This window comes from Ovis canadensis, chromosome 3 (genome assembly GCF_042477335.2).
Source record: "Ovis canadensis isolate MfBH-ARS-UI-01 breed Bighorn chromosome 3, ARS-UI_OviCan_v2, whole genome shotgun sequence".
In the NCBI taxonomy this organism is placed as follows: domain Eukaryota; kingdom Metazoa; phylum Chordata; class Mammalia; order Artiodactyla; family Bovidae; genus Ovis; species Ovis canadensis.
The window spans coordinates 19,242,790-19,255,689 of NC_091247.1; the positions used below are offsets into that span (position 1 = coordinate 19,242,790).

The 12,900-nt window shown below is 50.6% G+C and overlaps 1 protein-coding gene across 3 annotated transcripts; it reads left to right on the forward strand.

The window, feature by feature from the left end:
• Window positions 1-11,630, forward strand: KLF11 (KLF transcription factor 11). 3 transcript variants are annotated; one of them, XM_069582590.1, is made up of 4 exons: window positions 1-252; window positions 2,329-2,598; window positions 4,224-5,193; window positions 8,969-11,630. In XM_069582590.1, the coding sequence occupies exons 1-4, from the start codon at window positions 208-210 to the stop codon at window positions 9,253-9,255; spliced, it is 1,572 nt and encodes a 523-aa protein (XP_069438691.1). In that variant the 5' UTR covers window positions 1-207; the 3' UTR covers window positions 9,256-11,630. The 3 variants fall into 3 exon arrangements, with proteins under 3 accessions (XP_069438691.1, XP_069438692.1, XP_069438693.1); XM_069582591.1 differs by having other exon boundaries at window positions 21-372; XM_069582592.1 differs by lacking the exon at window positions 1-252 and adding an exon at window positions 965-1,196.
• Window positions 11,631-12,900: the final 1,270 nt, after the last annotated feature.

Consider the following 12,900-nt stretch of genomic DNA (forward strand, 5'->3'; position numbering starts at 1 on the left):
GCCCCTGCCCCGGCCCCGGCCCCGGCCCCGCCCCGCCCGCGCCGCGAGGGCCGCGCCAGGGCAGAGCTGCGCGGGCGGGCGGAGGCGCGCGCCGGCCGCCGGTACTCCGGGTGGTCGCCGCCGCCGCCCGCCGCGCACGTGCGGCAGCTGCCGAGCCCCCGAGCTCCTGCCTCGCGGGCGCTTTGTTGCCTCCAGGCCGCCAGCACTATGCACACGCCGGGCTCCGCGGGCCCGGGCGACGCGCCGCGCGTGGTGAGTGGCCACCCCTCGGCGTGAGGGGCGAGGTGGGGACGCGATGCCTTGTGCGGGCCCGGCGAGTGGAGGAGGACCCGGAGCCTCGCCGCCACCTTGGGCGCACCGTTAGGAACCCGGGTGGGTTCGGCCGCCGGGAGGGGCGGTGGCCGTGCGAGGCCGCGGCGGGAGGGGCGGGGAGGGGGCGTGTGCCTCGTGCCGCTCCACGCGCAGCTTTGTCCGGCGCTGCCGCAGCGGCCCCGCCCTGCCAGCCCCCAGGTGCGGGACTATTTCCAGCCATGACGTCACCAGGCCCTGTGAGGAGGGGGCCGTTGGGCGGGGCGCGGCCGGCGGGAATGCGAGGCGAGGACTGCGGGGGCGGGGCGCCGGCGGAGGGGCGGGGACTATGGGAACGCGGCCCTCGGGCTATGAAAAGGCCGAGGGGCGGGGCAAAAGCTGGCGGGAGGGTGGGGGCGGGGCAAGGGCTGTGGTGGGCGGGGCGCCGGCGGGGGCGGGGAAAAGGCCGAGGTGGGCTGGGTGCCATCGAAGGGGCGGGGACTGGGGAAACGGCCCTCGGGCGGTGAAAAGGCCAAGGGGGCGGGGCGAAGGCGGCGGAGGGGCGGGGCGCCGGCGGAGGGGCGGGGACTGGGAACGCGGCCGGCGGGCGGTGAGAAGGCCGAGGGGGCGGGGCAACAGCTGGCGGGAAAGTGGAGGCGGGGCGAGGGCTGTGGGAACGCAGGGGCGGGGCAAGTGCTGGCGGGAAGGCTGCACGCGTGGGGCGGGGCGCCACGCTTCTACCTCGGGGTGTCTCCGGTCCAGGCCTGAGGGTCGCGTGGATTTCGCTGGCTGCATCTGGGGCCTAGTCGTCGATCCGCGCGGGCCGCTGAGGAGCCTAGAGAGAGATCCGGGGGCCCCCCCGCAACGCCCTGTTCCTCCTCGCCAAGCAGGAGGCAGACCCCACGTCTGTGAGTTCGCAGCTCCTTCCAAGGAGGCCCGGAGCAGCGGGCAGAAGCGGGGCCAGAGCAGCCTTTGTAAAAAGCAGCAGCGTTACCTGCGTTCTGGGGGTTGGGTGGGGGGCAACGTGGGCAGGACAGGTTGAGTATTGAGGCAAATTGACTAGAAACTCCAATATTTTGGCCACCTGGTGTGAAGAACTGACTTATTGGAAAAGACCCTGATGCTGGGAAAGATTGAAGGCGGGAGGAGAAGGGGATGACAGAGGATGAGATGGTTGGCAGACACCACCAATGTGATGGACATGAGTTTGAGCAAGCTCCAGAAGTTGGTGATGAACAGGGAGGCCTGGCATGCTGCAGTTCATGGGGTCGCAAATTGTCGGACACGACTGAGCGACTGAACTGACTAGAAGTGTGTATCTTCGTAGATGTAAAGTTTCTTTGGGAACAAATCCGTTCCAGTTGCTTCCCACCCCTCTCTTGCTTAAAAAGACAGGGTGCTGCGCTGGAAAGCCCTCAGGCCTCCGGCTGGTGGCGGATCTTAAACTTTCCTCCGTCCCCTCGCTGGCCTGGTGGCCTCAGAAGTGACTTGGTGCCCCCGGCTGTGGGGACCCGGACCGAACAGCACGGGCTTTCCTGCCTCAAGCTCTGCTGAGCAGTGGATGCCCTGCCTGGTGTGGATCCTCCAAGGTTGTCACAGATGGGCCTGTGGGGATACTCTGGTGGCTTCACTGGCTCAGAAGGGCCGTGCTCTCATCTCAGCCGACCTGAGCCATGGGTGTCTTTTCTTCTCCACCGGGGACAGTTAGGTACTAGACAGGCTCCTACCTCTAGAAATAAGTCTTATTATTCATTTTACCTACGGTAAACAGGAACTTAATAACCTTTGTTAAGCATCAAGGTTTTCTGTGAAAGCCACTGGCCAGCTGAGTTCATTCCTCCTCCTCCCGTCGGCAGAATGCTGTCTTGGAGCTCGGTGGTCCTCGGCTGCTCTGTGGGCATCCTTCCTGAAAGCTAGAGTGCATCCACGTGCTGCCCATGGTGCTGGGCGGGCTCCTGTGCGTGTCCCCATGCTGTCTGTTGGGGTGCCCCTCCCTGTGTCTCCAGGAACTGAGTAGCCATCCTATTGTTCTGCCTTTAGGTTGACATCATGGACATATGTGAGTCAATCCTGGAGAGGAAACGGCACGACAGCGAGAGGTCCACATGCAGCATCTTGGAGCAGAATGACATGGAAGCTGTGGAGGCTCTTGTTTGCATGAGCTCCTGGGGTCAGAGATCTCAGAAAGCTGACCTGTTGAAGATCAGACCCCTCACACCCGTCTCTGACTCTGGGGATGTCACCACGTCAGTGCATGTGGACACAGCCCCATCTGAGCTACCAAAGGACTTCCATTCTCTGTCAACTCTGGTAAGAGCGAAGGAGAGGAGTAATTTGTGCTGTGACTGAAGTACGTTCATTAAATGTGCTGAAGAGATCCTAGGTAGATTTGCCTGATGCTGGCTAGCAAGTTCATGTCCTCCCTGTGTGTGGGTCCAGAGGGTGAAAACTTCCTTTTGCTCTTGAAAATAGCTTTCAGCTGATCATGGTTTGTAGCCACGGGGTGAAAATGTCCAGCGACTGAAACCTGCAGATTGATGGGAGAAAGCGAAGTGTACTGATTTCCCTGGGAAACTGCAGGGCAGGGCTTTGGTTCCCCCAGATACCCTAGTCCAAGGTCAGGATCAACAGCTGCAGCTGGGGAAGGCCTGTGCTCTGGTGCCAGGTGGCCTTTGTTAGCTGGATTGAAATCCTGGCCTCTCTGTGGCAGCCAGCTTTCTTGGGTGAGTTGGGTCCAGTCAAGCACTGGTTTTGGTTTTCCTAACTTGCTACAGCTATGAAGTTCCCGGAGAAAACTTGCTTGTCAACTTGGAGACGTTGAGAGCTGTCAGTTGCCAACAAAACTGGAGATTATAATCTGATTGTCCTGGGCTAGAGGCTTGTATTGAAAGGAGTGTGGAAAACCAACTTAGAGGGATGAGAAGGGACTTGTAGGTAGTAGAGAGGATTGTCCAGGTAGTGGGCCTGGCTACCCAGACAGCTCTGATCCTAGGGTGAAGTGCTGGTCTGCCTTGAGCTCTGCACTTCCCACACAGTTCCTCTGGCCCAGCCCCCAATGCCTGGTCACCCCTGTGTCCACTTGTCCTTTCCATGTGTGTCCACATGACAGACACACAGGTCTTAGCTTATGCTGGTTCCTTCTCTTTTCTCCTCCACCTCTACCCAGATACCACTTCTCCATCAAGCCTTTCTACACACACACACACACACCACACCACACCATACCACACACACACCACGCCACACACACACACCACACCACACACCACACCACACACACACCACTCCACACACACATCACACCATACCACACACGCCCCCACCCACCTGGGCTGAGGTGCCCTGCTTCATGCTCTCAGAGTTACTTGGCATTGGAATTTTCCCCTCGGAGGCTGAGAATAAGTGGGAATTGTTGGGGCGGGGGGCTGTTACACAAAGAAAGGCTTGGTTTAGACAGAACCCCTGGTTGGAACATGGCCTTTTAGGGATCATTCTGTTAGGTTTTACTTTGCATTCAGTAGGTGCAGGATACATATGTGATTAGTGGATAAGTGTGATGATTTCCACTAGAATTTTTAGTTTTTTGAGAATCTAAAATTATCATGTAAAGCACTCATCTTGAACATAAATTTTCATCTTTCATTTGTAGTCCTAATATTTAAATTGTCCATTTAGATGTGCAAGGCCAAGCATGGCACTGGTTTTCTTACAACTGAGCAAATGGATGGCTTTGAGAGGGCAGGAAAAGGGGAGGAAGCTAGGAAGTAGAGCGGCTGATACAGCCTTTGTATCCACTGGGTGCTGCTATGAGCAGACCTCGACCAGTCTTTTCTAGATACTTCTTTGTGAAGGCCTTGGGGAGACAACACGTTCAAAGTAAGTTTCTTAAAATTTAACCAGAACAACGTTTTCACATGGTACTTTTCTTTTTTAAGTGCATGACTCCTCCTCAGAGCCCTGACCTCCTGGAACCATTGACTGGGACAGTTGTTCCTCCCCAAGTAACTGCTTCCAAAGCCCCCGTGGTCGTGGCGGTCCCCCCAGCCTCTGCTGGGGCTGCCAGAGTGCTGAGCAGGACAGCAGAGGGGGTCCTGCCTGGTCTGAAACCTGATCTGCTGGAGCCAGCTGCCAGCCCGCCCTGCAGGGCCACGGTAACAGGTATCACTGGCCACGCTGGCGGGAGTCCTGCTTCTGCCCATCACTCCTGTCCCACAGCCCAGACTCAAGAACAGCAGCTTCCAACTTGCACAGAAGGAGAAGCACAGTTCCTGGGACATGTTGAAACTTTGCAGGACATGCATCTCACAGACAGTTTACTCAGCATGAACTCAGTGTCCTGTCAGCCTTGCTCGCACAAGTCCAGTGGCCTGATCCCCACCAACAAAGGCCAGCAGGCAGGGTGGCCCGTTGCAATTCAGACCTGCTCACCAAAGAATTATGAAAACGACTTGGCAAGGAAAGCCACCCCTCTGATCTCTGTCCCCATTTCTACTCCCCCCATCCTCTGCCAAATGATCCCTGTGACTGGACCCAGTGGCCTGTTACCAGCTGTTCTGAAGCCACCTCCCCAGGTGTCTGCGGGGCTTGTCAAGCCCGTCTTGCCCCATGCGGCTCCCGCACCCCCGCCTGTGTTCGTGGGAACGTCTGTGCCTCAGGGAACCGTGATGCTGCTTCTGCCCCAGGGGGCCCTCCCCCAGCCCACCACATGCTCAGCCGGCAGCATGCCTGTCGGGAACACCAGATTCCTGCCCCTTGCCCCTGCTCCAGTGTTCATTGCATCCAGTCAGAGCTGTGCCCCTCAGGTAGACTTTTCCCGAAGGAGGAACTATGTTTGCCATTTCCCAGGCTGCCGGAAAACCTACTTCAAAAGTTCCCACCTCAAGGCTCATCTTCGCACTCACACAGGTGAGTACTGCAGGGTAGGTAGGGCATGGGGAGGTCAGATCCTGTGATTAGAAAACACACGTCCAGCCTTCTCTTGGTGGGAGCAAAGCTGGGACCCACTGGAGAAGGTGACCATTTTTCTTTGGTTTTGAAAAGCCTTGATCGTCTTGGGGTGAACATTAGTACATCTGTCAGTGGTTTTTCTAGAATCTTCCATTCAGAGTGTTGTTCTCTGAACCTGTGATTGATAGGCTTTTAGGATGAGGCTCATGCACCCTCTTTCTCTTCATATTGCAGTGGAGGCTTTTCTTTGCATTTTAGAAAATGTCCATTCACATTCAGTAAACACTCTGTATCAGTGCAACTTAGACTTACTGTGGGGAAAGAGCTCTCCAAAGTGTGGAAAATTCTAGAATATTTGAACTTAAAAGGAATTTCGGTTTTTTATTTTGGGAAATACATAGTTTTAACTCAGAAGTCACAGAAGAAAACTAACTGTAATGACCTAGTGATCTCTCTGTAGTCCTGTCCATTCTGTCCAGAAGGATTTTTGGCAGTGATGGAAATGTTCTCTGTCCGTTAGGAGGGTAGCTACCAGTGACACCCACTTGAAATGTGAACAGTGTATCTGAGGAACCTAGTTTTACGTTTTCATGGAGTTTGCATTTACATAGCTACGTGGTGCTGGTGTGGAGAAGGCAATGGCACCCCACTCCAGTACTCTTGCCTGGAAAATGCCATGGATAGAGGAGCCTGGTGGGCTGCAGTCCATGAGGTCACTAAGAGTCGGACACGACTAGCGACTTCACTTTCACTTCTCGCTGTCATGCATTGGAGAAGGAAATGGTAACCCACTGCAGTGTTCTTGCCTGGAGAATCCCAGGACGGGGGAGCCTGGTGGGCTGCCGTCTATGGGGTCGCACAGAGTCAGACATGACTGAAGCGACTTAGCAGCAGCAGTAGCAGTGGCTAAATAGTCTGCTCACTAAACTCAGCTTAGAAAGGTTCATACACATTCATACATGAAAGCACAGTAACAGGTCATGGGTTCTGCAGTCAAGATGTGTTTCATTAGCACCCTTGGTCACAGAACCCTAGGCGTCTGCTGGTGGCCTGGGGGACGGCAGTGAATTGTAGAATACAGCTGAGGAAAAGCTGAACTGAAGGGAGTGGTTATGGTAGTTTACTCTGAGATGCATTTGAGGTAGAGCAGTTTGTAATTAGCACATTAAAACTCTGACCGTGGTGGCTCCCACTTGCGGAATGAAGTTGCATCTGGAACACAGGCCTTATAGGAGCTCTACCACCCTCCGCGCTGTGGAGGGGCTGTGTGCTTCAGAGATGAGCCCCAAACTTGGCCCGTGAAGAACTTGCCTCTCTGGCTTCACCTTCTCTTTGCAGCCGCACGATGCCCCTGTTCACCCTCTGCCCGTCTGTACTTACTGAAAACCCTGTAAGAGCCAGTTCTTAAGGTATTTCCTCATCTCTCCTCCTTTCTTTGCCCCTAGTGGTTTGCTGTGCTTTTCACCACGTTGTCCCTTTGTGTTTTTGTTACTTGTATACTTGTCTGACGGAGAAGGCAATGGCACCCCACTCCAGTACTGTTGCCTGGAAACTCCCATGGACGGAGAAGCCTGGTAGGCCGCGGTCCATGGGGTCACGAAGAGTCAGACACGACTGAGCGACTTTACTTTCACTTTTCACTTTCATGCATTGGAGAAGAAAATGGCAACCCACTCCAGTGTTCTTGCCTGGAGAATCCCAGGGACGGTGGAGCCTGGTGGGCTGCCGCCTGTGGGGTCGCACAGAGTTGGACATGACTGAAGCAACTTAGAAGCAGCAGCAGCATACTTGTCTGATCTCACTGAGTATACACTCAGTGTCTGTCTTAGGAGCCTGACTAATAAAGTCATGATTGATTATTGGTGCTGTAGGGTTAGTGTGAACAGGTTACCTCTAAGTGGCTCCTTGACTTGGCAAGCTCTACTTCTCACTGAGACTACAGAGGTGAGCTTCAGATCATGTCCAAACACAGATTCCACATCTGAGGATGCAGTGGGATGACGTCTTACTGTTCATTCGGTCAGCTTCCCTTGGTAGAAATACTGATAGGATGGGATGAAATAAGGTGATCAAGCAAGCTGTCTTCAGGTTTCCCAAAGTTCTTAAGTGTCAGGAACCATAAAGGTTCTGAAGAATCAAATTCCGGTGCTACTTTGTACACACTGAATTGGAGTTTTCGTAAGAAATAGAAACCTTGGGTAAGTTTACTTTAGATAAGATGGTTTTTCACTGTACCAACCTGAGAATGTTTTCCTTAGGATAAGGTAGAGTGGGCAAAGGCTACATTTTTGCCAAGTTGAAAACACGGGACACTTTATAAATCCCACACCAAAGGGTTGTCTGTCTCCAACATCTGGCCACCTGGTACGCTGCCACCAGTGGCGTTTTCCTGGAAACAGGTAATCTTATGCTTTCAACACGGGGTCTTTGAAATCCAAGAAGTGCGAGCCCTTTTTCTTAGAGTGATTCATAAAAACCCACTGGAGTGCTGAATTTTCCTGTTAAATCTGCTTTGAAAATACCAAAGATTTAGTTGATGTCTCTTCAGTACTCATTCACTCAGAACCATTTATTCACCACCTATCATACAAAGTGCTGTGCTGGGGGCGCTAAACTGTACACAGATGGGTGAACTAGACAAGTTGTAAACCTTCTAGGAGGAAGGTCATGACAGTACGCCACAGCATTTAACAGAACGTTCACAAAGTTGCACAAGCAGTGTATGGTGGTCACAGCCTGGTCAAGGTGAGGGCCTTGGGAGGCAGGAAAAGGCTGGGAGGACTTTGCAGACAAGTGCTCCCTGGCTCCCCTCCGTACCTCCAGGGAGACCCAGTGCAGGTGGGACAGCTGCCAGGCGCTCTGAATGGAGCGAGTGACAGACGCATGAAGCTTGTGACAACAAGAGGTTAGCTATTAGAATCCTCACCAGTCTTGTGATTAACCTCATCGTCAGTGTAATAACAGACATGAAGATGGAGTTAATGATTCTGAGAAGAAGTGAAGGTCCTGGGAGGGTTTTTTTTTTAGATCTGCAGCTTCAGAGAGCAAAAGAATTCTTTTACATTTTTTTTAAAAGGAATTGATTCTTTTCAAGAATCTTCCTCCTACCCCAAGTTCACAGTCAAAGATTTTAATTTGAAAACATGGTGTGGCATCCCGTATATGTGGACTCTGAAAAGAAATGATACAGATGAACTTACTTATGAAACAGACTTACAGACTTAGAAAACGAACTTATGATTGGCAGGGGGACGGGATGGTTAGGGAGTTTGGGATTGACATGTACACACTGCTCTGTTCAGAGTGAATGACCACCGAGGTCCTACTGGACAGCACAGGGAACTCTGCCTAGAGTTACGTGGCAGCCTGGATGGGAGGGCGGTTTGGGGGAGAATGGATACACGTATATGAATGGCTGAGTCCCTTCGCTATTCACCTGAAGCTGTCACAGCATTGTTAATCAGCTACACCCCAATACAAAATAGAAAGTTCAAAAATAAAGTAAAGATAAGATTAATTCAACATCCTGGGCCCCTGACATGTTGTGTCTTAGGTGTGGCAGGAAGAAACGCGTTTTGAACGATTTCTTGACTTGCAAATAACCTGTTACTGGAATAGTGGGATATTACTTACCTCTTAGGTTTTCACGCACAAAATTTTTAAAACGACATGATTTAACGTGTCCACTAAGGTGCTGGGCATTTACGTTTCTGTCTGTTTCCTTGCCCGTCAGGAGAGAAGCCTTTCAGCTGCAGCTGGGACGGCTGCGACAAGAAATTTGCTCGTTCAGATGAACTCTCTCGCCACCGCAGAACTCACACCGGGGAGAAGAAATTTGTATGCCCAGTGTGCGACCGGCGTTTCATGCGCAGCGACCACCTGACAAAGCACGCCCGGCGCCACATGGCCACCAAGAGGGTCCCCGGCTGGCAGGCAGCGGTCAGCAGGCTGAACAGAGTGGCCTCTGCAGAGGACCCTGGGAGCCCGCCGGAGCCGGAGTGCGCGCCAGCCTCCTCCTGAAAGGGCTGCCGGGGGGTGGTGGACGGGAATTTTCCAAAGCCTTTCTTCTTTTCAGGAATCATGGAAGTGATGGTTTTCTCTCCAAAAACAAAAAAAAAATTGTCTTGAGGGCTAGGGGAGCTGATTCTGATGAACGTTCTGTTAACTTGTCTTTTTTTGGTTGTGACCCTGTTCAGTATCTTTTGTAGTTTCAGAAGTTCTTTTAAGGAAATGGAAGAAAATTTGGTAATCTAAATCACCAGCATTCAGACACACAGTTTGGCAATAAATTTTGCAAAATTGGGATTTTTACAACCTTCCTATTCCTATTTTGTAGGATTGAGACAGGGTACTAATTTTTATACTGTTTTTTATAAAAAAGATATTGTTGGTTCTCAGATCACTGATTTCTATATAGATGATTTTTAAATCTTCTTTTCAATGTTTAACATTTTTATAATAACCCTGCTTTTGGTAAAGTTGACACATTATTCAGGCAAAAAAAAAATTTACAACTCTGCAATCAGGCCTTTTAGATCTACGAGTTTTTAAAATCAGAACTAGTTGAATAGGGGCCTCTTAAAGAAATGGGAGCGGAGGAAAACCTTTGCAGGCAGCTTCTTCCTAATACTCTCAAGGGAAATTCCAGAGAACAGTTCCCTTTAAGGCTTTATGTAGCCCAAGGAATTAGAATTTTCTTTAAGTAGAACTTAGTCACCTGTGTCCGTGGAGTGACTTGTGAAGATTGTGCCCAGAGATGAACTTAAAATAATCGGTAGATATGCAGTGAGCAGAGAGCTGCTGTAGCATCTAAGTGTCTGTGGTCAATTCACAGCCTCCTGTCCGTACCTCAGACACCAAGAAAAGATGACATAAGCACTCAGACCCAGCTGCTCTGTCCCTTTGACTTCCTTTGCTGTGGCCTTACCCAAGTGTTTTGTGGGTAGAATCACTTAGAGAAACAGATGTCCTTAGTGGTTGGAGGAACTTTCCGCCTAAGGAAAACTTAGGTGAGGTGAAGTAGCTGTGTGTGCGGTCCAGCTGCCATGTTCCAATTCCTTTGCTTGTTGAGTATTAGTGATGGGGAATGTTAGTGACATGGTACAGCAATAATCCTACCAAGCTGTCTTTTCATTCACTTTGTTGGAAGGGAGTTGTTTTGATCAAACACAACAGTACTTGGAATGGGGTATTTTGCAGTCTGCTTAGAGAAGAGACCACGGGCCTCACTGAAGCCATGAGCACAGGTCCCAGCGTTGTAGAGACTGCACCCTGGTGTCCAGGAAGCTGCTGAGACTGCTTCCACTGGGCAGCCTTGGGAACCCAGGCAAGAGAATGTACATAAGGGACATGGTAATGTCACTCTGCCCTTCAAGCCTGGGAATGGTTTTTGTCATGCTGTATGTAATCAGATTCTGTCTTTGCTGCTTATTTATTTTCATTTGCCTTTATTAAAATGATGGTAAAAGGTGAAATATTGAATACGTACAATTAGGCTTTGTGTTCAGGTCTTTTTTAGTCTAATGGCCCTCACCCGGTCATTCACTGTATGTCACTTGATACGCATTAAGTTACTCTTTAGTATCAACCGCTGATTGACATACAGGTCTGTAAGTGCTGGCTGTGTTTAGGAGGCTTCTGTGTCTTTGATCACTTCTATAGCTAAGCATTCCTACTGGTCGTGAGACATACTACAATTACAAGAGAACCAGAATTCAATGTACATAGCCCTTGTTTCCCCACCACGCTGTCCTTTCTCCCACTCATGCCCTAGATCAGCATAAACATTTCTATGTGTATGCTGTAAATAGCATTAAATTCGGATATTTTTCATAATTAACCCAAAATAGTATTGGTCTGACTAAGGTTCTGGTGGATAATACGTCTCTTGAGTGTTTGGTTGCTTGTCACCCTGAATGAAGTTCATTCTCTGAACAGTGTTGTTTCTAAAGAATAGGTGTGCTAAAAAAAAAAAAAAAAAGGAAAAAGGGTTTTTATTTACACTTCCATTTCCTGATGAGACTTTGAAATACCTTCTGTAAACAACATTTTGGGCCCTCTGTTGTTGATGGAAAGATTGTAAGTTGGAAAATAGCTTCACCTGAAAAACGCAACATGAGAACCAGATCCTTATGGGGCGTGTTCAGCATGGGGTCCCTCCATGCACCAGGGCGTTGGAGGAGCATGCGGGAGGCACGGCCCCTAGAGCACTTTACTGCCCAAGCAGTTTTGCTTGTTCTTTTTTGACTTTGAGCCTTTTAAAGTAGTTTCAATGATAAAATTTTAAATGTTTCAGAATTATGTTTTATGTAACAGACTTTGACATACTATTTAAATGAATATGTGTGATGTAACTTTTCTTTGAATCATATAAAACTCTCGATTTGCAAACTGGACCTGTGTCCTGTACTGTAATGCACCCAGTGCCTGACCACCACCCCTCCTCTTTGTTTTCTGGGATTCTGTTTGGCCTTCGGGCTCTTTGGAGGATTCTTTCTGAAAGAAATAATGTGAAGAGGCAGTTTCCATGTTGGCCGCTCTGATGTTAGGACTGGCCTTGGCAGAACCAGGACCATGGTGCCGGGTAACCGTGGCCCTTGTCCTCAGGCTCTCCGTGTGCCAAGAGTGGAGATGGGAGGCAGCAGCTTCCCGCCCCCCAACCCCCAGCCCAGACTTCCAAAGAACATCCAGGAGCCATAGCCTTCAGGCCTGCTTCTGGAGTCAGTTCAGTTAAGTCGCTCAGTCGTGTCCGACTCCTTGCAACCACATGGACTGCAGCACGCCAGGCCTCCCTGTCCATCACCAACTCCTGGAGCTTACTCAAACTCATGTCCATTGAGTCAGTGATGCCATCCAACCATCTTATCCTCTGTCGTCCCCTTCTGCCTTCAATCTTTCCCAGCATCAGGGTCTTTTCTAATGAGTCAGTTCTTCGTATCAGGTGGCCAAAGGATTGGAGTTTTAGCTTCAGCATCAGTCCTTCTTCCAATGAATATTCATGACTGATTTCCTTCAGGATAGACTGATTGAATCTCCTTGCAGTCCAAGGGACTCGAGAGTCTTCTCCAACACCACAGTTCAAAAGCATCAATTATTTGGTGCTCAGCTTGCTTTATGGTCCGACTTTCACATCCATACGTGACTACTGGAAAAACCATATCTTTGACCAGACGGACCTTTGTTGGGAAAGTAATGTGAGTACGTTCTTGCTAAGCCATTGTTCTGGGGCTGTGTATCCACACCCCACCAGAGGTGGCCTGATGGCCTCAGTTCTTGCTCCTCAGGGTCATCTATCAGCAGCCCTGGACAGGGTCGATGGCTCCCCTGCAGGCCACACCACCCTGCTTTCCTCTTAACCTCACTGCTCCTTCTCTGTCTTCGTTCCTCTCCCTGACCCCTCTTGTACTCTCTTCATAACCTTGGTGATCTTTTCCAGCCTTGTGATTTAGATAAAAATGATATCTCTACTATAAAGACCCCCGCATTTTTGTCTCTCCTTTACACTTATGCACCAGGCTTCAAATTCCTATATCCAGCTGTCTGCTTGACATCTGTCTAACCAGCATCCCAACCTATAAATGACCAAACTCATCTCCCCCCGCCCCGACACTTGCTTTTCTCACAGTTGACCCTGCTGTCTTTAAAAATACTAGGGAATCTATCCTA

Coding starts and splice junctions, on each gene's coding strand:
- KLF11 (XM_069582590.1), top strand. CDS start 208: ATGCACACGCCGGGCTCCGCGGGCCCGGGCGACGCGCCGCGCGTG. Junction 253..2,328: donor CGGGCGACGCGCCGCGCGTG/GTGAGTGGCCAC, acceptor TTCTGCCTTTAG/GTTGACATCATGGACATATG. Junction 5,194..8,968: donor TCATCTTCGCACTCACACAG/GTGAGTACTGCA, acceptor CTTGCCCGTCAG/GAGAGAAGCCTTTCAGCTGC.